This window comes from Dendronephthya gigantea, unplaced genomic scaffold (genome assembly GCF_004324835.1).
Source record: "Dendronephthya gigantea isolate DGI-Jeju-01 unplaced genomic scaffold, DenGig_1.0 000241F, whole genome shotgun sequence".
NCBI classification, from domain to species: domain Eukaryota; kingdom Metazoa; phylum Cnidaria; class Anthozoa; order Malacalcyonacea; family Nephtheidae; genus Dendronephthya; species Dendronephthya gigantea.
In genome coordinates this window covers 174761-200262 of record NW_021163251.1, presented here as the reverse complement: position 1 = coordinate 200262, position 25502 = coordinate 174761, and the positions used below count along the sequence as shown (strand labels likewise).

The window sequence follows — 25502 nt, the reverse complement described above, 5'->3', positions numbered from 1 at the left end:
TCTAACAAGATTAAGATTCGTCTATGTCCTGCAAATCAGTCTCGCACACTCGACAAAGCATACACAATAATATATTTTAGTCATAATTCTAGAGAGCAAATCTACGTGAGAAATCTTATCGCTTTTCATTTGTCCTCATTGATATCCATGAAGGAAAACGTCAACATCTTGAAAAAAACTTATCATAAATCTATAATTTTAAAATAATTTTTAACTACCATCAATTTTATCACACATGCACATGCACTTTGTTTAAACGTCCGCATAGCCCATGATATGTGGTTTTATAAACGGTCCAACATTTTTAGCATCAAAAGCTTCACATTTGACAGACTTAAAACCAGCCTTTCTAATAGAGCTTTCCGTATCACGCATCAAATTACACCCATCGCCGAAATAAAACCACCAAGGCTGATTCCACTTTTGAAGTGTCAGCAGGAATCCTTCACCTATAGAACAAAACCATTTCAATGGAACCATCTCAACTCCATAACAGGAAAGCCCACCGGTCGTTTCTCAGATGAGCAAGGCCGTCAGAAAACATTAGAGAATGACAAAGTTAAGAGAAATTTAAAAACGTTACGGTGAAGGACATACCTTTTACATGCTCTAGAAAATAAAATCTTCCTCCCTGAAGAAAAAAAGATGAAGCCGTATGAAGAATTTCACGAGAATGTTTGCGAAGACCTACACTGTGTACTTACAGGTTTTAAAACTCGAATGATTTCCTTCAAAGATTGTTCCACCGAGTTTACAGAGCACAAGACTAATGAACAGACGACCACAGACATAGAATGGTCAGCTATTTTTCTCATATCCTCAGCTGAGCCTACGATATACTCTTTCAATTGAACGTGAGGATAAAACTTCTTTGTGTGCTGAAGATAGTAATTCATGTAGCGATTAGGATCCACGGCAATGATTGTGCACCCACGTGGGTAAAACGCAAAATTCGCTCCAGTCCCAGCACCAACTTCGAGCACCTCGCCTTCCACTTCTTCCAAATGTTTTTCCATCGTTTCGAAAAGCTTTTTCTTCTTAAATCCAACTTCTCGATTATAAATTTTGGTGAAGAAATACATAATGACGGCAAAAACCGGCTTCATCATTGCAGCCACAATCTGCTTCATTAGTTTTCTTGTCGCAAAAACGACAATTATGATTAGTGCACACCACAGCAAGGTAGAGTAGGACAGCATGTTTGGAGAGAATATTGTTCAAGCTGTAATCACAGGATTAGAGGGTCTGAATGATACAAATTATTTTCTGTCATCGCGGCCAATTCTTACAATACCTTTGGGAATCCCATTAGAACGACCCGGGAGAAGATTTCATAACATATCCAACCACCCATGTAGTTAGAATACATTTAGCCCTCGCAGTCCGCAGTTTTTAAGATAATCCAAGTGAAATCAGAGATCACGTATATATTTCTTGCCTTGGAACAGGCCCAGATGCATTGGAATTGCGGTAAAGCAATCGCATTGGAAGAGAAAAGATTGATATGTTTTTTTGTATTGTTGCCTAACGATAAAAGGAAAGGTCAACGATTCATGAGACTGCTAACTCACAGAAGAGGGCCTTTTGAATGGAAAGCTATCTATTTAAGGAATAGGACTCTCGGTAATTGCTTCCTATATCATATGTCAACCGCTAAGACACAGCTAAAGATCTCATTCAGTTAGGATAAACGAGTAACTGTCGTGAGATACAAACAACGTAGTCTGGTCATTCAATATACAATTATGTTAAAAAACTTGCCGTTATCACTAGTGCTGCTGTCGAGTGTTGTTTATCTTGTATGCGTTAGCGCACAACAACGAATCAAAAAATGTCCTCAAAACTGTAAGTGTTATAGATCTAATGCTGCGAAAGGTTTGGACGTCGACTGTAGCAACCAAAGGCTCACTGATCTGCCATCGTTGCAGAAGAATATAGTAACCCTGTGAGTATTATTTACCTTGTTTTATGACGTTTATTGAATGTGCAGTCAGCGATATAACCAGCGTTGTCTCAAGCTATCGTCGACGTTTAACAGAGTATTGAATTTCAATGTTGTGAAGTTCCTGTTGAATGTAACATTGTCTGGTGTATCATCCAGAGTTGTTACTGGTGTTTGTGTTAGAGCACTTAGAGGGCTTATGCAAATCCTGCAATGCTTAGACTTCCCCTATGGCATGTGTAGGGCATTGTATTTTCGCCAAGCAACCAATAGCAATTCATACGAATGAAAATATATTCATATTCACATAGTTCATGACTATTCATGGGGATTTAACCCATATCATGTCATCAATCTACAAAGTAAACTCAGCGTTGTCTCAATGACAATGGTTTGCATGTGTTGGGCGAGATTTATTTCGTATTTGAAATCCAGTTTATACTCAAGATACACACGCAATCCATCAAAAAGAACTGTCTGAAGAAATCCAGACATAGAAACAAAAATGCAATTCACGGATTACGATAATGAAACTCAGATGTGATGAAGACTCAATCCATTCACATTTTGGTTAACGAGAGTAATAAAAAGCAGTAGTTACAAACTTACAATGGCTCAATAATCCCCACGTGAAATTTAATCCTTCATGTACAAGGAATATTAATTATATTATCCTTTCTTAATCCCACACAAGCTCCATTATCCTCTCTTTGGATTTTGCCTGCATGCCAATATTATCTTAGATTTAAATAATCCTGCATTTTTCATCAATCGAACTACCGGAAATGGCGTGTTTGTGGAGTTGAGATCCGGATGACGGCGAAACTGGTTTCCATGCGTACAGGAGTGCCATTATCGCACCCGAAATTTGCCATTTTCTTTCATTTTGTTGTATAGTACTCTTTTAGTGCATAGCATCCCATAGTACTGTATATTAGTGCGCATTCTCTATAGTGTTATATGGCACAGCCACTGTATCTCTATGGTAATGTAATAAAAAGAAAGTAGCTAGTATATGTGCTCTATAGCTAGTGTTTTATAGTGCTATATTAGTGTTGCAAAAGTAGTGCATATATTGTCGTATGTACTGAAGAATAACATGATATATGGTTATATGCAGAGTAATGTCAGACAATCAAATGGTCCAGCTCTTACCGAGAAGTTTCACTCGGACGAAAAGGATTCAAAATATGTAAGTTCATCATCCTACTTTCAGTTCAGCACCCGTAAATTAAAAAAATAATACAAGTCTTCGTTTAAAACATATTTTCTCCAGATATTTATACAGGAACCGTATCTGGAGAGTTCACTGGGAGGCATTTCAAGGACTTAGGACCTTGCAAATTCTGTAAGTAATGTGTAGTTATGAATAAAGAACAGTTTCACTTCATGAAGATCCTCCTAGCTTTTATAGTTCGTTGAGTACTTGTTTTATGAACTATTCGAAAAATAGAGTGTAAAAATTTCCAATATAAACTGAAGTTATAGCATTATCTACCATCCAGGTCGTTGTTTGGTAATCAAATAACAGAACTCAACAATGGCACATTTAAAGATCTTTCGTCTTTGAAAAAAATGTAAGTCACATGATAATGCAACTCCAAACAGATATTTAAGAAAATGAAGAATAACTTTACTGCATATAGCTACTGTGTATTAGTTCAGAGATTACGTCAATTACGAAGCAACGGGGCTGAGTTGAAGCCATGTTTACTGAATAATCTCTTTTTTTCATAGATATCTTTACCAAAATAAAATCCGAAGTCTGAACACGCAAACATTTGTAGGCCTTTCATCCTTAGAGTTTTTGTAAGTATAGCTAGTATTTCGGCCGTAAAATGCACGCTCCGTTTGTATCGCAGGTCACCATACAGATCTCTTTCTAGATCACTACGAGATAACGACATTCAATACATTGAACCAGGAACATTTGCCCCACTCGTAAAACTAGAGTCATTGTAAGTGAAAATCATGCAGCAAATGCAATGTTTATGTACAGGATTATTGCATGCATGTTTAAGATTAACCTTAGAATGTAACCATGTCTCTTTTAAGATTCCTCTTCCGGAATAACTTAACGAAATTGACAAATGGTATGTTCCAGGGGCTATCATCCCTACGAACGTTGTAAGTGTGCAACGAACTTTGTAAAATTTCAAATGTATGCATGCAACCGTTCTTATAGAAAATGAAAATAAAGGTCCAGCACGTTAAGGAGTGTTGAATGATCTTAGGAATCTTGGAACTAACGTTTCGTCTCTATTTTGTCCCAGGATAATAGGTTTTAATCGAATAAGCGAGATTGAGAATGAAGCATTCCAAGGTCTTTCAGGTCTCACAGAATTGTAAGTCTGTTATTTTTATACGGCAAGCATCTGTGTTTTTCGTACATTATTCTTAAAAATGACCGTCGTACTACATTGTCAATGGTTACAGATATTTAGATAACAACAAGCTTGAAAGAGTGACATCGAGGATGTTTGCTGATTTAGTATCTTTGCGGAAACTGTAAGTCGCGATTTGACACATATGCCAAGTAAGACGTGATGGAGTTAACTACAGCGCATATTACTTTTTATTTGCAGTCATATTTACCACAACGACATCAAGACAATCGACCCTGGTTCTTTCTTCCGCCTTCAAGAGCTTAACCTTATGTATACCACGAAAATTCGTTTTGATAAATTTCACCAACACTTTATAAGCGCGTATGTAATGCCTAATGCGTATCCGGCGTTAACAATTGATTTTCATGTATCTGTCGTTTTCTAGATCTGCGCACAATAATAGGTTGAATCTTATTACGCGAGGAACGCTTGCTGGCCTCAGAGCGGTGCGAGTTTTGTGAGTAATTGTAAAATAATTCAGTGTTAAATAATATCGCAGTCTGAAGGTGAAAACGTGAAGATTTGATGCTGTATACAGTTAGATTAATCTATCATCGATCCATCAAATATTTCACAACATTTTTACAGAGAATTTCAAGCCAACGAAATCGCACATATTGACTCAAAAAGTTTCTTAGATTTACGAGATTTGCGGACGCTGTAAGTTGAATTCCTTAGATTGATCAATCTCATAACTGACAGCATGATGACATTTATTTCGATACAACTTGGTCTATTGATATTTTTACCCATGTAGGTATCTTTACAGAAACAATATTAGTATTATCCTGAAGGATGCATTCCTTGGCTTAGAAAATCTGGTTGACCTGTAAGCAAACTTATCACTATATAATAACCATGTTTTTTTCACTTAAAAGTCTGAATACATGCATGAATATACATAATAGCGTTGCTATAAAAAAATTATGAACTCTATATTTGCGGTCTATGAATTAATGACTGAATGTAGTTATATAGGTTTTTTAAAAAAAAAACCCAAAGAAACTTCAAACGTCGAGGTTGCTTTCTGCACTTTCGAAGTCTTTACATTTTAAAATATCCCATAGGCATTTAGGCTTGAACATGATTTCAGAAATTGAGGACAACGCTTTTCAAGAATTAAAGAAACTAACAACACTGTAAGTGCATATAAAGTCTTCCTACACCTGGGTATATATTACTGAACGCTAATGGATTGAAAGGAAAAACTTCTTTCTCAGATATTTAGATTCCAATAGACTCACGCGAATTTCAAAAGGAACCCTGTCGGGACTTACATCCTTATTGGATTTGTATGTGTTCATATTTATATCCAGTTAACTAAGCTTGCCCAGTGGATTCTAGGGGGTGGATTGTGTTCTACATTGTTAATTCCTTTTGTTCTACATTGTTAATTCCTTTGGAAATTATTGCGCATGAGTACAGTATTTACGTACTATATAGGGGCAAAGATATGTGAATAACCCCTCCCCCTGTTATTAAAGTAGCCCCGTCGCTGTATTGCGCTTCAAATTCTTATTACATGCTACATTCAATTTCAGATATCTGTATTTTAATCAAATTACCTACGTGGCAAACAATGCTTTTGTTAGGAATCCTCTCCTGCGATTTATGTAAGTGAACTGAATATTAACTTTTCGCTTATAGTTGGAGGATTTTTTATAACTTAATATTCAAGACTATCCTATAATGCTTTTCTCTTTAGAGCCTGGGACTTGCCAATCTCGCTTAGAATCCAAGAAAGATATAGAAATATTACAGGAAACATGCTGTTCTGTGATTGTCATGCGATGTATTTCAAAAGATGGTTAACAAAGCACGCTGCAATGCAAGTTTCTTGCTATAACCCACCAGGACTGCGAGGAACGATGATAAAGACATTGACTAAGGAAGACCTGGAGAAGTGCCGTAGGTTTTCATGAAGCGACTCTACTCCTCGATTTTTAGAACAAGTGCATGTGAATTAGGAAGAAGCCTCAGTAGACTCTGCATAAGTGCTTATTAAAACTAAATCATTTGCGTCTATTATTCATTTTCAATGCTCGGAATTTTGGCTTAGACTTCAAAGACCCTCGCGATTTTAATTTGCGTTTTACTTTCCTCATAGTCATTGATATTAAAATCTAAAATTCTAACCTGTTTGAAATGCCATTTCCACCAAAATCTCTTAGATGATCCTGAAGTTAAAGTTGTACCCGCCAAAGCCACAGTTGGTGAAAATGGGTTGGTCTCTATACATTGTACTGGATCGCCTGCAGTGGAGTTTATCTGGTACAGGAATGGTTCAAGAATCGTAAACCAAGAAAATGCTCACGTCAGCTCGTTTGGCACGCTTCTGCTCAGAAATATCCAGCGGTCTGATGCAGGAACGTATATCTGCGCTGCAAAAAATAAGAAAAGTTTTGCAGTTGCAACGGCATCACTAACCGTTGGACGTAAGTAATTACACCACTAGGGTAGTTTTACCTCCTGTTTACACTGGATAACTCTATCAGTTCTAAACTGTTCTTCCTAGAGGTCCAGTAAGGATCATCTCTTATTGATCCAGTGTTACTACAAGAGGAAATCTAAACTAAACTAACTTTATTTATACTGCATGGATAGCTCTATCAGTTCTAAACTGTTTTTCGTAGAGGTCCAGGAAGGATCTATCAGTAAGCTAACTCCATCTCTCTTGCAGATGAACCTTATTTTACTTCCAGTCCTGAATCAGTTGAGGCATTCGAAGGCTCGAAAATCATTCTAACTTGTAAAGCCATATCTAAGCCTCCTTCGAAAATCATTTGGAGGAAATATGATGAAGCAGTGAACCTTGATGATGAACGAGTATTTCAAACCATTCACGGTTCGTTGATCATAACAGATGCGAGTCTCTCGGACGAAGGCCTCTATTCATGTATAGCTGTGAACGAGCTTGCCTCGATATCAAAAGAAGCGCAAGTCGTCGTAAGAAAAGGTACTTGCTGTGGATTATGTTATGACTGGATTGTGTTTTAGTGTAGCAAAGTATAGCTCGGTTGTTTTATAGAAATATTTCTCAAACGCGGTGGTTAAGTGCACGAAGTCTTTGATATGTTTCCTGAGCAATATTGTGAATGTATCTTCGCAGGAAAGGACGTGAATCAGGGACAGATTATGAAATGTGGAACGGACAAAACGGAGAAAGATATTGATGTATCTGGTTCGGGATCTGGTAGTGGTGATAACGATGATGATGATGGTAGTGATGACGATGATAATGATGATATTGATAAAAATAATGATATTAGCACCATATCATCATCTCGAAATGATACTGTTCCGACAACAAGACAAACCTTATAACATAAAATATTTTAAGATGACCTAGTTGGTATACTGCAAAGACAGTCGTTTATTGTAGAAAATAATATAATGCAGGTAGTACTGAAGTTACGACCCTTAAAATCAATTGTACATCTTCATTGATATTATAAAGTAATAAATATATGGTCGCTGCTCAGGAGTAGGGACCACACACTTCAATAAAGTTTTTTTAATCGAAATCATTCTGTTCTTTTCATAAATATTTGTAATAAAAAAAATTAGTAATAATGTGTATTCGTGTGTCTGTTAAAAGAAACGACACAGGAAAAACAAGCAATATCGCGAACACACAGAACAACTTAAAATAAACCACATGCAATAACAGTTAAATATATTGCTAGCTACTGTATGAATGCCAATATTAGCCATTGTTATAAAGACGCTCGAATGATATATCGAAGTGGCAAAGAAAATAAAAGAGCTCAATCAAAGAGCTCTTCAAATTCTTTGAGAATGCACTTCATTTGAAGAGAGATTGATGTGTAAATTATGACGTAAACAGGGAATACTTTCAAGCTTCTGAAGCCAGGATCTTCTGAAAGCCCGTTCACAGAGGAATTAGATATACCTAGTATCAAAACTATGGTGATACTTCCGATAGACGACTGCAAAGTTTGACTTGGTTGAAGGAAGATTTACAGCGCGCATCTGCTATTTTTTAAGCTCGTTAACCGCATTTTTGTTTTTAACCAAATTGCAAGCACTTTTTTTAAAATGGAAGATCATCCATTTCTCCTTTCTCCCTGCTGGTAACAGGCAAGAAGGGCCCGCCCCGCGCAGTTCCGGTGTCCCTAATTTCGTCAGGGTCATTTATGGTACGAAAATCACCAATGCCATCTCCTGCATGATGGAAAAAACCGACATAAAACAATATCAAAAACAGGAAATTGAAATAGTTGCCCGGCATTAAGGCCGCTAGACTTGATGTTGATGTTGGAGAGTGAAGTGGAAAGGTCTAGATTTTTGTCATATTTCAAAGCTGAAACGAAATTCCGGGAGATTTTCTCTATTTTGCTGCTGAAGGATTTCCGCGTTAACAGCAAGAAGAATATGTAGGAAATATTCTCTCGAAGGTTAATTGTTGGAAACTGTTTTAATCTTCACACAGTTTATTACATTATTTGAAAGTTTCAAAGTATTCAAGTAATTCAATAAATGTGTTTCAACTATAAATCTACTAGTAGCTCATGTAACCTTGCAGTAATTAATTAATCGGATTTTAGATGAAAATACTCTTGACAAAATTTATCCCCAAGGTAATGTAAGAAACTATATATCTTTCAGACCAATCCAGCCTGGCAACCGTTGCTCGCGTAGACTTGCATCTTATAAATCTTTCATCCTTTTTTATTAGAATGTTACACATTCATGTATCCAATTATTCATGTGACTAACGTGGGAACTCTTCAGTGAAATTAACTGGAAATCCTAATTGCTATAGCCAACTACTTTAACTAGACAGCCCAATCGTTTTAAAGGAATCAATCCAGTATTTCATCAAGCTGAGGGAGCCAATTTGAAAGCCATTGTATCGTCAATCCCAACCCTAATTACGATTTTGCCTTTTCTGTCGTGAATAAACTAAAATGACTCTGCCCAGTATCTACTAAACATATTTTTCTTTCATGGTTGTTAATGCATCAACATCGATAGCATTTTAGGCAAGGAATTAAATGGTATCGTGTTTGACTCTAAGTTTTCTCTGTCATTCACTTAGACAAGTATACACTTATTTTCGATAGTCTTTGATCTTGGAACTTAATTTCCACTCCTTTGATACTGCCCATAATTGTCAAGATTTTATGCTAAGACCTAGAAAATTGATAGATCTCTTTGTTTTCACGTCTGGGTGTGAACTCAATATATATAGAGCGCTGGTTTGCAATATCTTGTGTATAGTTCACTAGTTCACCATCGTTTAATCATCTGAGCTAGCAAATAACAAGGGAACTGTTTGCCGGAAATCAAAGATGGCGAGAATTTTCATGCTATTGTTTTCCTTTGGAGTATTTCTTGCATTTACATCAGGTAAGGACTCTTATTTGTCACCGTATTTCATAGACTTCTTCATTCCATAGCTTTCGTCAAATATTCTGCTGTAAATCCTCTCGGTAAATTGTTCGGCTCTAGTCTCTGGATCAAAACCAAATGTCCCGTATATTTACCAAATGTAATTCATTTTACATGCTATTGATCGTGTATGTTTCTTATATTAACGGTGCTTAAAGCAATAATTATATATTCGTTCGGGTAGTACACTTCATAGTGTGTATTAGTGCACCTATAGAAGCAATGACTGTCATCAGGATGAAAATATGTGGTAGAGAGTAAATCAGGTTCCAACAGTTGAAACTGATGAATTTATAGGCTTGAACATCGATGATTTTTTCTGTATAATGACTTTCCACTCACAATTTTCTTCGCTGTATTAGTTCAGTCAAAGACTGTGTACAACGAACTTGGTGAAATGATGGAAGATGATGAGTCGTCAGAAAATATGGATGCTGAAGCATCAGAAATAAGTGAAGACAATGCAGCTCTTAATGGAAAACGAACTTATTCTGGATGGAGACGAGGTGGGTAGCGCCTATATAGTTGTGCTAAAGACCATACAAAATTTTCTTCCCTTTTTTCATCTAGTCAATTCAATTTCAGAACGGTATATGCCTGATGTAGTAAATCTATAACACACTATAAAGCAATGATTGGATTTAGTCTGTCTTATAATGTACATAAATTTGCCGTTCTAAAGCAACAAAAGAGACCAACCATTGTCGGTATTTACGATTCAAAAATCACTAGAACTACTATAGTTTCCATGTGAAACTAACGCATTTACCATCAGGCATGCGGAACAGCTTTCTAAAAGCGTTTCTTTCATCACGAGAGTTGAAATTAATATGCTGGGAAAATAACACTTGGTCGACTGGATTGCTTTTTATGTTCAGCTCTAAATCTTTCACAATTATGTCATGGTGAAATGCATATGATAATACCAGAGTATATGACGACTGAAAAGGTCAATAAATGCGATAGAACAAGGCTATAACTATACATAGAAACCAGTTTAAAATTAGGAAAGATTGACATTAAACAAGTAGATAATGATTGGCTCTTAAGCTACTCGTCTTTGCTATTATGCGGTTATTAAGTGGAAGCGGGAGAAAAATCGAGGTGAATGAAGTGTCTTCCAAAGACCTCTTTATATTCCAACGGTTCCGCTTATGGTATTGTAGGCACAATTGCCTCACATCTCCCAGTTTTGGCACTCGCTTAGTTGCCAGTATACTGCGTGTTTTAGGCACTAAATAAATACTTTAAACAAAATATCTTGCAGCTTGTGGTGATGGTTCGTATTTACCATATACCGAGGTTTGTTGTTGTGGTAAAAAGTACAAAATAAAACGTGACTTCTATGGACCTTACAGACGCTCGTCATGGAAATGCTGTGGATATCAATATTACGACGGGAATCTCAAGCAATGTTGTCCATATTTCACTGTGATTTCGAAGAAACACAAATGCCCCAGATCAAAAGTATAAAAGATCTTAAACTCATTCAGGAATTTTAGAAATTGGACTATGTTGAAATCGAACTGAACTTGCTGTTTAAAAATCTAAAAATGTAGGAAAGCATGGCAGTGTTTTCATAGAGAACATGGCGATGGTATTGTCAGATTTTTTGACACTATATATCGGGAATGATCGATGGAAAATCTGAGAAGACCATTGATTCTCTATAAAAATAGACAATTTTTCCATACAAAGAACTTGGCATTTTTGCAAATGCAAAAAAGCTAACGAAATTGGGTGAATTTAAATTCTAGATTCCAGGGGTTAGTAAATATAAACACCACAATAAATAGTTTCTATAAATCGATGCATCCTATAGAACGATAAAAAATTCATTGATCTACTCACACATGATATGTCGAACAGTCCTAGTGTATAGTTGCCGTAGCCACAAAAACATGGAAATTATTAAAAAAGAATTAAAAATTATACCACAATAGATTCGTTTAATATTCTTTAGTTTTTAGTAATAGTAAAATATTGTGAATGAATACGAGTCACGAAATATATTATAATAATTCGCGAAAAAAGTCGTGAATAAAGTGGCGAATGAAGCCGGTTTTCCACTACATGTACAGAGATATTTGGACAGGAATGCTCTGGCTTTAATTTGATTGGTCAGGCAAACCGTGGCATCTGATTGGATAGGAAAGCTTCCGCATTACAATGTATAGCACTCGCGTCAACCTCACCTCCATGTATCTGTGACGTAATTGCCCAAAATGATTTATTTTACAGCAGGGCATCAAAATTACAAAATGTGTGGAAAAGAATATTCAAAGGCTAAAGGTTAACCCATGCAGCGGAGAGTCTGGTGTTCAATTTGAGCTATCATAATGCGGAAATGAAATCTTTGTTACCAAACAGTTTGTTCGATTCATTCATCATACTCGTTTAAATATTCAAATTTCTCTACTAAAAGAAATGCAAACGTTGTGAAGCGAAACTAAATAATCATCGTTTTCGCTTACGCTTAAAAATGAGTCGATTTGGGGTGAGGAAAATGAGTCGCAAACTCAGACAGAGCGTACGAACGGCATGCAAATTCCGATACATCGTTACCTATGAATATCTTGAAGTGAAATCTCAGGAGGACTGGTTTGTATTTAATGTTTTTTATTTACCGGGAAGTAAATGTAAGGAAATATTCATTAGGCTATATTATAGTTGAAAACTTAGTGTAAACATTTCGAAAGAGTGTTACACCATTACCATTGTGTATATGTAGAATCATGCACGACACAGGCACGCACGATAAGCAAGAAAAATATGGTAAACTAGTGGTGTTCATATTTACTTTGACAGCGCTACAAGCTAGTTTAGATCACCAAATCCTGGTAGCTACGCATTTGATATTGTCTGGCGTACTGACTAATATACTTAATTATGTCGCCATGGTTGAATATTGTGCATTTCGGTGCTTTATTGAGTATTAGCCGTTTGATATTTCACATGATTGCGTGCAAGATTGGTTAATTGTTGGTTTGTTAATGGGGGACTGTATGCACGAACTAAGTAAGATTGTATTACAAATATTCTAAAAAGGCCAAACGACGTTGAAACTATAAGTTTAAGCCAAATATTTAGAACATGTAACCTACACAAAGCATATTTATTTAGACGAGTTGACCTTAAAGCTCTCTTAAAATTGCAACGATAATGCAAAGCATAAGAAACAGAAATGCTAAATTCAGTAGTGTTGTGTTTAGATTTGAGATCAATGGATTAGTAATACGATAGGTTTGCTTTCTACTGACAAGGGTAATCATGTTGTGTGTTCCTCTCTGATGTTTGTTTGCCAGGAAACCAACAGAGTTAAATATATTATGGTTTCGTGGTCACCGGACGAAGTCCTCCATCAAGGTATGAAATAGCTATGATATCATTCTATTACTGTGCTTCATTCCCATCAGAAAGAGAAGTTCGTGTCATAATATTCGAGATGTAGAAATTGATTGAAACTTCCTCCCTGTGATCACTGATATGAAACGTGCAACAACTTGTCAAGACACCGGAAGAATTTGAGAATCGCATGTATAATGTATCAGCTGATTAGCATAAACTGCTCTTCCTTGACCTCGTGTCACCACTGGAGTGAAAGTTCGTTATCATTCTTCTCTTAATTAGCCATCATGGAATGTTCAAGTACCAAATACTGTCACGAAAACGTCAACCTGTACTGCAAAATGGCTTCCCCCATACTCGGTGGAGCTTATCGTGACACTATACAAGGTAACACTAGAAGATGGTTTCTGAAAATACGAGTTTCTCTCGCTTGCCCTCATTTGAAGTAAGTTCACTAATTCCCAGCTGCAGTTGTACTGCATTATCACCACAGGACCTTCACTTTAAACCTGTGCTCTGAACGGTAACGAGCCGCGCGTAGTTTCATCGACTGCTTATGATAAAGTCCTGAGACTTTAGACTGAATCCAACTCTGATTCCAGGACATGGCTGGTTCGTCGTTCAAGAAAAAAGATTACATGTTTGTCATGGAGGACGTGAGTAGGATCATACTCCTCTGCTGATCGTGTGTTGCTGGCAACGGTTTGTTAAATTTTGAACCATATTTCAGATTCAAGGTTCAAAAAGGAAGAAATTAGCAATATTTCCTTGCAATATCGCGTCCTATGTGAGCATGGATGGTGAAACGTAAGTGAATACGAAAAGTGAATACGAAAAATTCTTTAATTTTTGTCTGGTTAAGCCACAAACGGCGAGATATTGGTAGAGTACAAGAAACACTGATTCAATCTCGATTGTATTTGTCAAGCTGAGAATTAGTTTTGATTTCATTTGCAGACACGATTTGGAACTGGAATTTAAGTCGTTGTCGAAGAAGATTATTACTGCAAAATGTGGGCTGAAAATCAAATGCGAGTTTATTAAAGAAGGAAGTGCAATGTAAGTGAAAGGGGGGCTGATTTGAGAGCTTGGTAAGGTCTTTTCAGTTGAGCTCACTTGTGTCACTGTTATTGAGGAGAATATCTTTCCCTTGTCGTGTTTTCCAGAGATGACGACATGCAAAGTAACTTCAGTCACATGAGTGAAGCCGAGGAGTTTTCGAGGATGTCGGAGCTCGCCGAGGTAAGTGAAGATGAATACAGTAACAGTTGTGAAGACATCCCGGAGGAAGTGAATGAACTGGATGTGGATGAAAAGGTGGACATTGAACCATGGCAATGGCAAGGCCTCGATTTTACAAGAGCTGATCTGGAAAATCAAGAGAATTCAGTAGATCAAAATACAGCAAAGGGGAAATCGGAAAAGGGAAAACCGTATGTAAAGTTCTGAACGCTGTTTGTTTCGTGTTGAAAACCTTTGGAGAAGTTTAGCGGAAGATAACCGCATGAATATACCTTAAAATGAAAACTTTTTTATGTGCTTATAGTTGGTCCAAGTTCGTAGCTGATATAAATTCGTTTGAGTGGTTAAGAAATCCTCTTTCTGGGAAAGATGGGAAAGAGAAGAAAAAGAGGATTGCCGAACAGCTGAAAGAGAACGCTAAAGGTTGACAACTACTAGCTTCATCTCTGACCAGTGACCAAGGCACCAGGGCCACAAAATTAGTTTTAATTCGTAACTGTTTTGCATCATTTCACAGCAGAACAAACGAAGGTCGCAGATGAGTCGGAGCTGCCTGTACCCCAGGACAAACAATTAATAAAAGCGAAGAGCCTCAGTCACGAGGATGAAAGGAACGAGGTTACGATACCAAGGGAAGATGAAGACGCAGTTAGTGACGTATTTGATAATGATGAGGAGGAAGACATAGACCAATTTCGCGGTTCCACAGGATCTCTGGACAACATTAAATCACGGAACGGCTTGAGGTCATCAATTAAAGAAACTTTGAAAAACGTCACAAGCAAAACATCAAAGGTAACATGCGCATGCGCGCATAGGATATAGATAATTGGGTCTTGATGACTAATCGAGTTTTAATGACCAATATTTTATGATAACAATTATGTGATTTAATCGATCAATAAAGGATGTTGATGATTATCGTGAAATAATATCAATTGCGACTATATGATTAGTAAAAAGATTCAATGAAAAAAGTCAGGGCGGAGTAATCTCTTGCGCAAACATGTTCCTAACTGTGTCTTTCAATCTAGCTCAGTTCATTGGGTCAGTCTACAGACGAATGGAAGGTTAGTCGAATGCACAATGCACAACGTGAAAGGATTCCATTGCACCGTTCTTACGCATTCGCCTACTGGAAAAAGATAGTCGCACACCAAATTATTTACATTACTATTTCTGATATCCTAAATTCGATGGTTCCTATCTTTAGGATTCGTACAATGATATCTACGTTTGTTCTAACTTTGATTTCATTTTTCCAGGAGCTGGAAGCTAAGCTCAAAGAGAAGACGAGTCAAGTTTGGTAAGTGTGAAGTTAGTCGAGTATTTCTAGGACTTAAAAAGCTATAAGAGCCTTCTTCTTTTTCGTTATTCCAGGAATTTAGAACATGAGAAGAAGGATTTAACTCGAGATAACAGGGAACTGGTGGTTGAAAATAACAAACTGCAAGATGATGTTTTCGCTTTGCAAAAGCAACGAGAAGAAATGCAGACGGAAATCAGTGAACTACAAATTCTCGTGGAGGACTTGAAAATACGACTCTGTACGTCTGAAGCTGAACACAAACAACTAAAGAACGAGGAAAGAGAGTTGCTCGCAAAGATGAATGTACGTTTTGATATTTTGCTTGTACTGTTTCTGGGCTGGTTTCTATGTTATTTGTGATTTCACTGACAGATATTCCATCAGTCTAAAATACATCGTCTATAGTATGTAATTGTTTCAACCTTTTCCTTCACGCAGCTTCGTGGCTGGTTGTGTAAACGAGGAGTAAAGGGTTTAACTGGCCATCAATGGCGAAGAAGATGGTTCGCAACTGACGAAAGTGGAAAGCTTTATTACTATAAGCAAAGCAGTAACTCGTCACCACAAGGGTATAACTACACAACTGTTTCTTTTCGATTTGCACTAATGTGCACAACAGTACAAAGAAACTAACATCGCCCTTACGAGATTATTCAACACAAATTATTTTGGATATTCATGGTTTTCTTCATGTGGGGAATTCAGTGATAGAAGAAGTTTTTGTTTCCTTGAAATTCCTAGTGTTGCTCAAAGTTATGATCCGATGATTGTGTCTTTTCTTTTTAGATTTATTGATCTTGACATGATCATTGAAGTTCAAGATCAGACAGAGGAAAAACAAGACAAAAATAAGGCTTCGTTTAATGTCGTTGTTGACAAAAGAAAATATGAATTAATGGCAAAAGACTCAGAGGAGAAGCAAAAGTGAGTGAAAGAGCGCCATTGTAGATCGCATTTATGATTATTGTGTTGAAGACAGCAAAGTCAGGATGGTCAGGCATATGCCAAATATGCCGAAGGCTAAGATTAGCGTTAAAGCTGACTTCTGATGAAGACACCTTTTGCATGATATATCTTTAATTAAAGATGAAATCTCTGCACTCATTTCCAATGCCGCTGTTGCTTATAACTGCATGCAATATTTTTTCCTTTAGATGGATAAACGCACTGGACTATCTCAGACACTGGCGCAGTCATACATCTAAGTTTCTAAGTGACGATCAATCTTTTGACAAGGGAGACGCACTTAATCCTTTCCTGAATTAAAATCGTCTAAGCATTTGCTTGCAAAGCGACGTATAAAGCGACCTTAGCGTATCGTATTTGCTTACCTTTACTGGCTTCCTTTTGTCGTTTCACGATGCTTTTATGGGCTATCCTCGCACAGCCTCGTCACCACTTCCATAATACACAAACAGTGGTTAATAATACTCTGGGTGCAGCACCTTGGAACAAAAAATAACGGTTGAAAAAATAACACTAAATGCGTAATCTAACATCATGCACATCACGTCAGATCAGACGCCTATATTAAATTATTGTACATTTTAATATTTAAAGTGCTTAATTTTTACGTATAGATTTATAAAAAAACATAGGTAGATTTATAAAAATCAGCATAATAATAATTTTAGTTTAGGTCTTCTAAATGATGTATGTTATGGTGATATTTAAATTGTGTGTGCGTGTTTGCCTTGCGATAAGATATAAGGTCTATAATGAAAGACTAATCAAGTTAAACCTTTGACGGGATATGCTTTTTACCTCGCCTAGCCGGGATAACTCGCTCCATGTGTTTAAACAGGCCCTTAGACGTCGGACTTATCATGTGCCGAATCTAATGCGGTTATATTTGTTGAAGAGCTAAAATCTTTCTTTGAGGGCCGAGGCTGTTCACATGATCTCGTTTAGCCTGATATATGTCGTGTAGTCATCTTAACAATAGCAACTAAGCAGTTGCTTGGTTTCAGCAAGACTTATTGTAATACCTTAAAATCATCTAACACTTCGTTAAATCTCGGGCAACCAGGCTCTTATGAACAGCTCTAAGTTCAATAAATAAATTAGCTTGTAGGTACACCACGTAAGTATCTAATAGTGCAAGGCTTTCTGTCCGTTAACCCGAGTCCTCATCAGTGCAATAAAGAAGCCCGAAAGCTTTGCAGTATTAAATATATACTTACGTGGTGTACCTACAAGCTAATTTACTTATTTGATGTCACCATACAAACGTGCAAGAATATTAGCTCTAAGTATAACGTCTAAAACAGGCATTACAATAATATTATGATACACAGTTGAACACTCACTTGCCGCTTTCTTTGCTCGTCAACTTTGATTGAAGTTCGTTCTAATTTCAACCCGTTGCTTGATAAAGGCCGTCACTTCACTTCCTTTTGTGCGCCATAGTCCATATGTATGTGTATGTATATATATTTCCAACTAGTAGGCTAGCTTTGTGTCTATTTAAATAGTTAGATAAACGAACACTTTCTTAGCTTCTTCTTCGCCCCTCACTACAACAGCACAAACAAGAAATGCTTCATTATCTATTGTTTCTGATGCGTTCGGCGCGACGTTTGATGTGTAATCCCCTCTGTTCCTAAAGGCACAATAGAATTAAGTTCCTATGAATTTACTAATTGTTTCCCAGGAGCGTAAAAATTATGCTAATAACGTACCCTATACAATTTACTCTGCTGCAGTGTGTCCCAATTCAAACGGTTATGCCCCCAGAAATATTAAAAAGAACTAATTGCCACTAATTATGCGTAAGACGTCACCAAAATGACGTACGTTTTTGGAGACGATCTTTATCACTTTGGTGTTGCTTACACGACGTATGAACACATATATAAACGAGTGCGATTTTTTTCAAGATGGCTGAAGCGAACTTGTTAACTTGGGCCGGTGAATGGGGCATACCGTCGCTAGATCCCACCTGTTTGCAAGTAATGGTATGTTGCTGTGTAGAGTATATCTGTACACATATATTTCCGTTAAAAATATTCATGCTTTCTGCCTAAAAATGGTTGATAATGCTCCTTGAGTTTACCGAGGAGTGGAGACAGACTGAGACAGTGACTTTTCGATTTTTCGAAGAAGGGTTGAAAGTTGTCTGTTGATTGAGTTGAATATAGTGTTCTATATTTCTTAAACCTCTCTATAAACAACTTTTATGTTTAGGCATATTCCCAGTTTGCTGTTTTTCCAGTAAAAGTTACCTGCTGTAATAACCCGTACAAGTCACCAACAGGTAATAGGGTTACTCCATGATGCAACAACCCACTGTAGAAACTGAGAATACAAGAGACCACATGATCCAACACATATTCACAGCTGTTCTTTCTCTCACACTCTTTCCCTCGCACACATGAACAGTGATTTACCAACTTGGTTACGATTTCTGTTTGACGGTGTTGAAGCAATATATTTGGTATTTACCATTTAGCAACATTACCAGTCCTACAGTTAACAGATGATATGTTTTGTGGTTTTGATGATATTGTTGACTACTTAAAGGAAAATGTAAGTTCTTATAGAATCATTGGGCTCCAAAATTTAAAAACTTTACCTACCAACAATCTTTGCTTGTTTTTCCTCTCAGAACTTCAACACTGATGAAGTGTTGTCAGACAAACAAAAAATGGACACTCTTGGTCTGTGTTGCTACGTTGAAGAAATGCTGAGACCAGCTCTGGTACGTCTTGAAATCCTTGTCAGGATCTACCCTCTCTCTTGAGCGGCACATTAATTATTTTCATGCTCATTTTTAGCTCTACATGACCTGGTTAGTTGACCAAAACTACACTCAATTTACTCGCGGTTTCTACGCAAAGCAGCTCAAGTTTCCATACAACTATATCATTCCCGCGAAGTATTTCAACCACGCTAAGAATTTCATCGCGCACAAGTTGAACATCGACGAAGGTGATGTCATATCTGAGGTCACTGAAATAAAGGTAGAGTTCTTTCATACGAAATAATACGAAAATCATCAACGAATCGCTTTTAACCGATTATTAATTCGGTTACCTCTTCTTTGAAATCCAGCTTCAAAAAAGAGCAGAAGCTTGTTTTGAAGTTGTAAACAGCATGCTTGGTGACCAGGAGTTTCTCTTTGGCGATAGGTAGGTGAACGATGTCGACTCCACAAATCTAACGAGCGCCGATCAAACTCACGATATATTATACATTGCATCTTCTCTCACTTTCAGCCCCACAACGCTGGACTCCAAAGTGTTTTCATATCTCCACATCATGCTACGAATACCTTTACCGACAAATAAACTGAAATCGAGCATCCTGGAGCATCCAAATCTTCAGCAATATTGCGATAAAATCATTCGCCTGTATTTTCCTAAAGGTATATCTATCTGATAATTCAAGAAAACTCGTTTTCTAACGTTTTCACCACGCCCCCCCCCAAATCACACACCATGCCCCCCCCCCCAAATCACACTACGTTTCCTCACCTACCACCAAATTTACTATGTCTGGCATTTATACCATTCGATGGCTGAAAGGAGTCAATAATTTTTGTTGCATTTTTAGTTGCGCCCGAACTCAGAGCACCGAACGAACTCAAGAGCGAAGAGGAAAATTCACGAAAGAACAAGATCAACGCTGTGATCTCGGTCGGTTTTGCTGTGCTCTCAATGGTCTTCTATGCTTTGTCCAATGGAATTGTTCATGTTGATGAAATTGGTTGGGGCAAAAGAACAGGAAAAACTACACAGAATCGCAGGTAGAATATGGTACCAGTAGAGTACCTACAGTACACGCCTTAAAACGTTCCTCATAAAGGTCGGAACACAAAGATGGGAGCATAGATCTTCTAGTTTTGATCGTGAGCTTATCCTGAGATTGTTTAGTTAAATAAAGTCGTCTGTTTAGGTACAATAATATATTGTGTATTAAATCTTCATACAAATGTTTTTATATCTCATTAGCAAAAATTCAATCACAGGTTTAATTAGTTTCTAGAGGGTTGTTTTACCCTCGGTCATTGGATTAGCAAAATGATCAGGAATGAATGAAGAATGTATAACATAATGTAACAGAAATTTCAAAATAAAGCTAAACTGTCCTACACATTGACTGGTACTTTTCAATCATGTAGTTAATACATTATATTCCAATCCCAAAAGCGTTAAATTGCAATGCATGATCATGTGGTTGCTATTGAACTGTGTACGGTAACTAGGGTAAATCATTGATAATTTCAACATAATTCACAGGGAAATATCCACTTTTACCATTCACTGTCCCCTCTAGCCAGTTTTCATCGATACGACCTGTTAAAGTGATCATATCACCTTCAACAAATTCCAGCTCGCCATCATTTTCTAAAATACAAAAGAGAATGCATGTGTTTGAAATAAGACTTGTCAGTGTGTTTAAAGTTGTTACAACTGAATAATGAGATGAATTTTATTTTACTTTTAACTCTGTTTGAATGAAACCTGATGTGTAATCAGACTATGAATACTCAAATTCTAGTGCCTTGCAATTAAAGACAAAATATACAGTCTTGAATGCTTAAGAGGCTTAGAAGGCTTTATAGTGATTTGAAATCTCTGAATCTACCTGGTTCAAAGTCATAAAGTGCTTTGGCACAGGGTGATGCTGTGCTGTCACCATTTCGTTTAGCTGGCGTAGGAGAGAAGGAGTAACCACCACTGCTGTTGTCATCTTCATCATCATCATCATCGCCAGTCCATTTTGGCTCGTGTTCTGTGCGTCGTTCCTTCCGTGGTCTGCTTGACGCCTCGCTTACCCTAAGCAGATTAATGTGTTGGGCAAGTTTACATAAATCTAGACAATATATGCAGAGCCAGGGCAAAGTAGCTGGATGTCTATGTCTCCATTTTAACATCTCAATCCTACTTACTTATCATCCAGTGTGGAAACAAGCGTTTCAAGAATATCATAGGATTGCTGATGATATTCCATAACAGATTTGACAAAGTCTGTTAGTTGCGTGATTTGTTCATCCTGTGTTGAAGACAGAAGAATGTGCAAAAAAGACTTAATATTTTAGAAAATTAGATTAATTTTTTCAAATTTATTTGAAACAATTATTGGAAAAGAACTTGCCTCTCCTTCTGTTAAAGTTAACATTGCATTGTAGCAAACTGTCTTTGAACTTTCAAACTTATCTTCTGCAGCACGAATTTCTTCAGGAGGAACTATGGAATAGCAATTGGGTTAAAATATATTTCATTCTCCGGTTAAAACACTCAGAAAGTTTATTTATATTGTCACATTTGACTCACTTTTGCTGCCTTTCCTCTTTTTACAATCAAAGTCAAGTCGTCTGCCTTCCATTTTCTTTCTATGATGCTTTTGAAAGTATATTAATTAAACAACTTCAATTGGATTTATCAAAACAAAAATACTAAGGTAGTGCTTTACTTACATTTATTTCTTTAATTTCTTTGCTTTCCAAAAGATATAATGGGTCCAAAAAATTTTGTTTTACTTCAGCATCCTGTTTTGAATATTTATATTGTTAGAGCTTAGTTGAGGAAACTACATTTGAACATTCACATTAAATACTTCTGATAAGGACTTCATTCATTTCATCAACAGTGTTTTGAAGACTTACCAGATTGTCTTTGATCTCTCCAAGCCGTTTAAAAACTTCACCAGTCTCTCCCAAAGCATCACCTGATAAAGTACATGAAACCCCTTAAATAGTTTGCCACCATGACCAGAGAAACACTTTTTAAGTATGTCCCTCCACGCAGAATATTGCTGTATATTTCAAGTATTTCACAACACTAACCAAATAAAGATTCATCTCCTAATTCCTGTTGCCCCTTACTCATGGCCTCCCCCAGAGTGGACTCAGTTTGTGGATATCTCGTCGGAGCTTGATGACCTCTGGCCTTTGCCACTGCAGACTGCATTGATAGTTTTGCCCTGGCATCTGTGGTAGTCAATCAATGAAATAATAAATTAAGGGTCTAAACTATCACCTTTACCATGCACTTGCTATTTTAAACACAATTTTCTTCTTTTGATAGATGTGAACCAGTGGATAAGTTAGAGATAAACAAGTAAAAGCACTTTAGGACCAGAATATTCAGAACTATTTGCTCATTTTCATCTATCAAAAGAGTAAAAATTGCACCAAAAACTATGGCAAATATTGCAAGTGTAAACAGGTGTTAAATTCATGACTGTAATTTTTAATCTTCATCACTAACTAAATCTTTCATAGTTTCTTACTGGGATTAGGTTGAAGGTATTCCTTTGTTCTGCCAAGTAATTGAACAACTAGTGCGGCTGTTGCATCTGTTCTCTGTGAAAAAGAGAAAATTGATGATCTAAAATCATATATATTAGCCTGACATTTATACAAAAAAAAAACTTTCAATATGCAAATTGAAACACCTTCTTGACTACCTACTATTTCATTATTCATTGAGCAATATAGTTACCCCGTCCCCCAATGTGAATCCATATGAATAAACTGAACCCTCACATGAATATAAACATTTCTTTCACACAGAAAATGTGGAGCTTAAAAATTTCACCCCCAAGGCATACATATATGCTATGCAATAAAATCATGACATTGTTTTAATATTTTTCAATGACATGTGACAAAGCCATGGTCATTAACACGTATTATATGATCACATCACAATACTTTAATTACGAATATTTCACATAGAAAAAAATGCAATTATATTTTTTTCATAGCAAAAAATACCTTTTCTAAATCTTGAAATTCTTCATCTAGTTGTGTTCCTTTAACATTACCAACTTTTTCACTCATAAACTACATAATTCAAGGCGGAAATCGTTTGCAAACATCATCGTAATAATAAAATGATAAAGCGATTTTCCAAACAATATTTCCTGTTATTCTCACATGATCCTAAATAATAAATCCCCAATAAACGCCTGTTCTTCTCTTATTAAAACTAAAATATTAAACACTATGTGATATTTAAAAGTGATTTCAAATGTTGTGTACAATTATCCATGCTGATTTCAAATTATAAACAAATTTAAAGATCAAAAGGCAGGCCCCATCTATCTTTCGCAATTCCCATGTTTCCTAGTTTATATGAATACAGCTAAAGCAGTGAAAGACTGTAACGATCAACGTATTTGCTCACCTGGTTAGCCTTGTTCCATTGTTTTTTAAATCCAGCAAGAGACATCTTGCAAACGACCAGTTAGATCGAACCGAAAGTTTAGCGTGAAGTGGAGGAAATGTTGAATCAAACCATGAATACTCAAAATTTTTACTGTTTTGACTTTTGGGACGTGTTTTCAAGACGAAACGGGGATAAATTGGGTTAAATATCCGCAAATGGATTCATATCCATCCTTACTTACTCATACCCCTCAATCAATCATTAAATACCTAATGTTCTCCCAGGTACCCCGACCTATCCCTAAGCATCATATCAAAAAGTTGCAATCTGTCAAGTAATCAATAGATTATAGATGTCCGTTACTATCAACAAGGATCATCAAAATTATCCATACATCTTCTCAATACCGGCTCATTAATACATCAGATCGATTAATCGATATATCGACGATCGTGATTACACTGTCTAGTATTTGATGTTTTAATGTGTGATTGGTGTAGACTTTGTTGTGCTCTTTGCAGAATTGGCTGCTATAAGGTAGTTTTACCTGTTAAAAAATATTGGTCTTTTGACAATTACCTACTTTTAAGATTTCAGAAAGAGAAAGTTGGTTAAAATTGTTTCCACTTTATTTTCAAAACACCTTAGTTTTGCTTGAATATGCACAGCCCTAGTGTGCATGATATTGAAATATTGATTATCCAAATCTTGTTTGTGATAACTTGCTTAGCAAGTTACACCGATTTTTATTGGATGTCTTTCTAATATATTGTACGTCGGCATTTAAATTGTACAGTGCTGTCACAAACCCCCTGCTACCAGACCTGAATATACAGTTGTGGCATTAGGACTCAATAATGCAGGCAAATCAACATTACTGGCATTATTAGCCAATGAAGAAATACATGATCATCCTGAACCAACTAAAGGTTTGTACAATCACAATGCTGTGTAATAATAAATGTACTATTGATTTCAATTACGTCAGTGTACAAGTTATGGTCTACAATATATTAATCATTTCTAGGGTTCTCAATAAAGGCACTACAATTTCCTGAAGCCATTGTTAATGTCAAGGAGCTTGGAGGTATGTAGTGTTTGTTAGTAAGAATGTAGTAAATCTTCATATATAAATGTAACTGTGAAATTGAATTATTATTTTTCAGGTGATGTGGAACAGTACTGGGCTCATTATTATGGTGGATCACAGGGAATTGTATGAAATAATATCCCATTTATAACATGGCCTTAATTGATTGAATTATGAATCCTTTTATTTAACTTAACTTATATCCTTTTTTTATTTTTTCACTATTAAAGATATTCATTGTGGACAGTTCAGACAATGGTCACTTAAATGAGGCAGCGCAATGTTTGTCTAAAGTTCTGTGCAACACAACGCTTAGTGGCCTACCATTATTAATCTTAGCCAACAAACAGGACTTAAGCAATGCTAAAGACAAGGACGAGGTGTGATATTCTGATAACTAAATTGCATGAACATGCTAACTATAATTACAGCTAGGTATTTCATGTATGATTCTAGGTTGTGGAAATTCTAAAGCTCAATGAAGTTGCTCAAGATTACGACTGGGTAATTCACGCATGCTCATCTCAAGATAAAAATAGTGTACAGGAGGGATTCTCAAAACTTATTGACAAGCTAATCATAGACAAACCTATAGAGGAAAATAGGATATGATGGCATCTTTCTTATTTAAAAACATATTAGATATGCTTTA

The 25502-nt window shown here is 36.5% G+C and overlaps 6 protein-coding genes across 9 annotated transcripts; 4 read left to right on the top strand and 2 right to left on the bottom strand.

Moving 5' to 3' along the window:
• Positions 1-16: 16 nt before the first annotated feature.
• LOC114540568 (methyltransferase-like protein 7A) lies at positions 17-2530 on the bottom strand. Of its 2 annotated transcripts, XM_028560688.1 has the most exons (5): positions 1961-2530; positions 1295-1524; positions 705-1222; positions 598-631; positions 17-449 (listed from the first exon to the last, which is right to left on the bottom strand). In XM_028560688.1, exons 3-5 carry the CDS (start codon positions 1197-1199, stop codon positions 253-255), a joined length of 726 nt encoding a protein of 241 aa, XP_028416489.1. In that variant the 5' UTR covers positions 1200-1222; positions 1295-1524; positions 1961-2530; the 3' UTR covers positions 17-252. The 2 variants fall into 2 exon arrangements, with proteins under 2 accessions (XP_028416489.1, XP_028416488.1); XM_028560687.1 differs by lacking the exon at positions 1295-1524.
• On the top strand, positions 1670-7742 carry LOC114540565 (leucine-rich repeat-containing protein 70-like). Its single transcript, XM_028560685.1, has 20 exons — positions 1670-1945; positions 3063-3134; positions 3219-3290; positions 3448-3519; positions 3680-3751; positions 3829-3900; positions 3998-4069; positions 4216-4287; positions 4379-4450; positions 4528-4599; positions 4715-4786; positions 4918-4989; positions 5087-5158; positions 5397-5468; positions 5550-5621; positions 5871-5942; positions 6035-6237; positions 6501-6764; positions 7010-7285; positions 7439-7742. The coding sequence occupies exons 1-20, from the start codon at positions 1746-1748 to the stop codon at positions 7651-7653; spliced, it is 2238 nt and encodes a 745-aa protein (XP_028416486.1). The 5' UTR covers positions 1670-1745; the 3' UTR covers positions 7654-7742.
• A 4250-nt stretch (positions 7743-11992) lies between these two features.
• Positions 11993-17253, top strand: LOC114540584 (rho-associated protein kinase 1-like). Of its 3 annotated transcripts, none has more exons than XM_028560706.1 (15): positions 11993-12345; positions 13050-13110; positions 13375-13479; positions 13695-13748; positions 13823-13899; positions 14050-14151; positions 14259-14525; positions 14639-14757; positions 14855-15129; positions 15369-15404; positions 15600-15640; positions 15715-15946; positions 16082-16212; positions 16430-16567; positions 16798-17253. In XM_028560706.1, the coding sequence occupies exons 1-15, from the start codon at positions 12227-12229 to the stop codon at positions 16907-16909; spliced, it is 1869 nt and encodes a 622-aa protein (XP_028416507.1). In that variant the 5' UTR covers positions 11993-12226; the 3' UTR covers positions 16910-17253. The 3 variants fall into 3 exon arrangements, with proteins under 3 accessions (XP_028416507.1, XP_028416506.1, XP_028416508.1); XM_028560705.1 differs by having other exon boundaries at positions 14852-15129; XM_028560707.1 differs by lacking the exon at positions 15369-15404 and having other exon boundaries at positions 14852-15129.
• Positions 17254-18521: 1268 nt separating this feature from the next.
• On the top strand, positions 18522-20546 carry LOC114540561 (metaxin-1-like). The gene is made up of 8 exons (XM_028560681.1): positions 18522-18600; positions 18830-18899; positions 19095-19171; positions 19251-19343; positions 19420-19605; positions 19697-19773; positions 19861-20009; positions 20198-20546. Exons 1-8 carry the CDS (start codon positions 18523-18525, stop codon positions 20392-20394), a joined length of 927 nt encoding a protein of 308 aa, XP_028416482.1. The 5' UTR covers position 18522; the 3' UTR covers positions 20395-20546.
• On the bottom strand, positions 20535-24094 carry LOC114540560 (endophilin-A2-like). Its single transcript, XM_028560680.1, has 11 exons — positions 23779-24094; positions 23367-23435; positions 22880-22952; positions 22434-22577; positions 22254-22315; positions 22065-22136; positions 21922-21988; positions 21743-21834; positions 21537-21640; positions 21233-21423; positions 20535-20991 (listed from the first exon to the last, which is right to left on the bottom strand). The coding sequence occupies exons 1-11, from the start codon at positions 23821-23823 to the stop codon at positions 20846-20848; spliced, it is 1065 nt and encodes a 354-aa protein (XP_028416481.1). The 5' UTR covers positions 23824-24094; the 3' UTR covers positions 20535-20845.
• Position 24095: 1 nt separating this feature from the next.
• LOC114540563 (ADP-ribosylation factor-like protein 15) lies at positions 24096-25487 on the top strand. Its single transcript, XM_028560683.1, has 6 exons — positions 24096-24297; positions 24557-24689; positions 24788-24847; positions 24927-24976; positions 25081-25230; positions 25307-25487. The coding sequence occupies exons 1-6, from the start codon at positions 24244-24246 to the stop codon at positions 25460-25462; spliced, it is 603 nt and encodes a 200-aa protein (XP_028416484.1). The 5' UTR covers positions 24096-24243; the 3' UTR covers positions 25463-25487.
• The last annotated feature ends 15 nt before the right edge of the window (positions 25488-25502 follow it).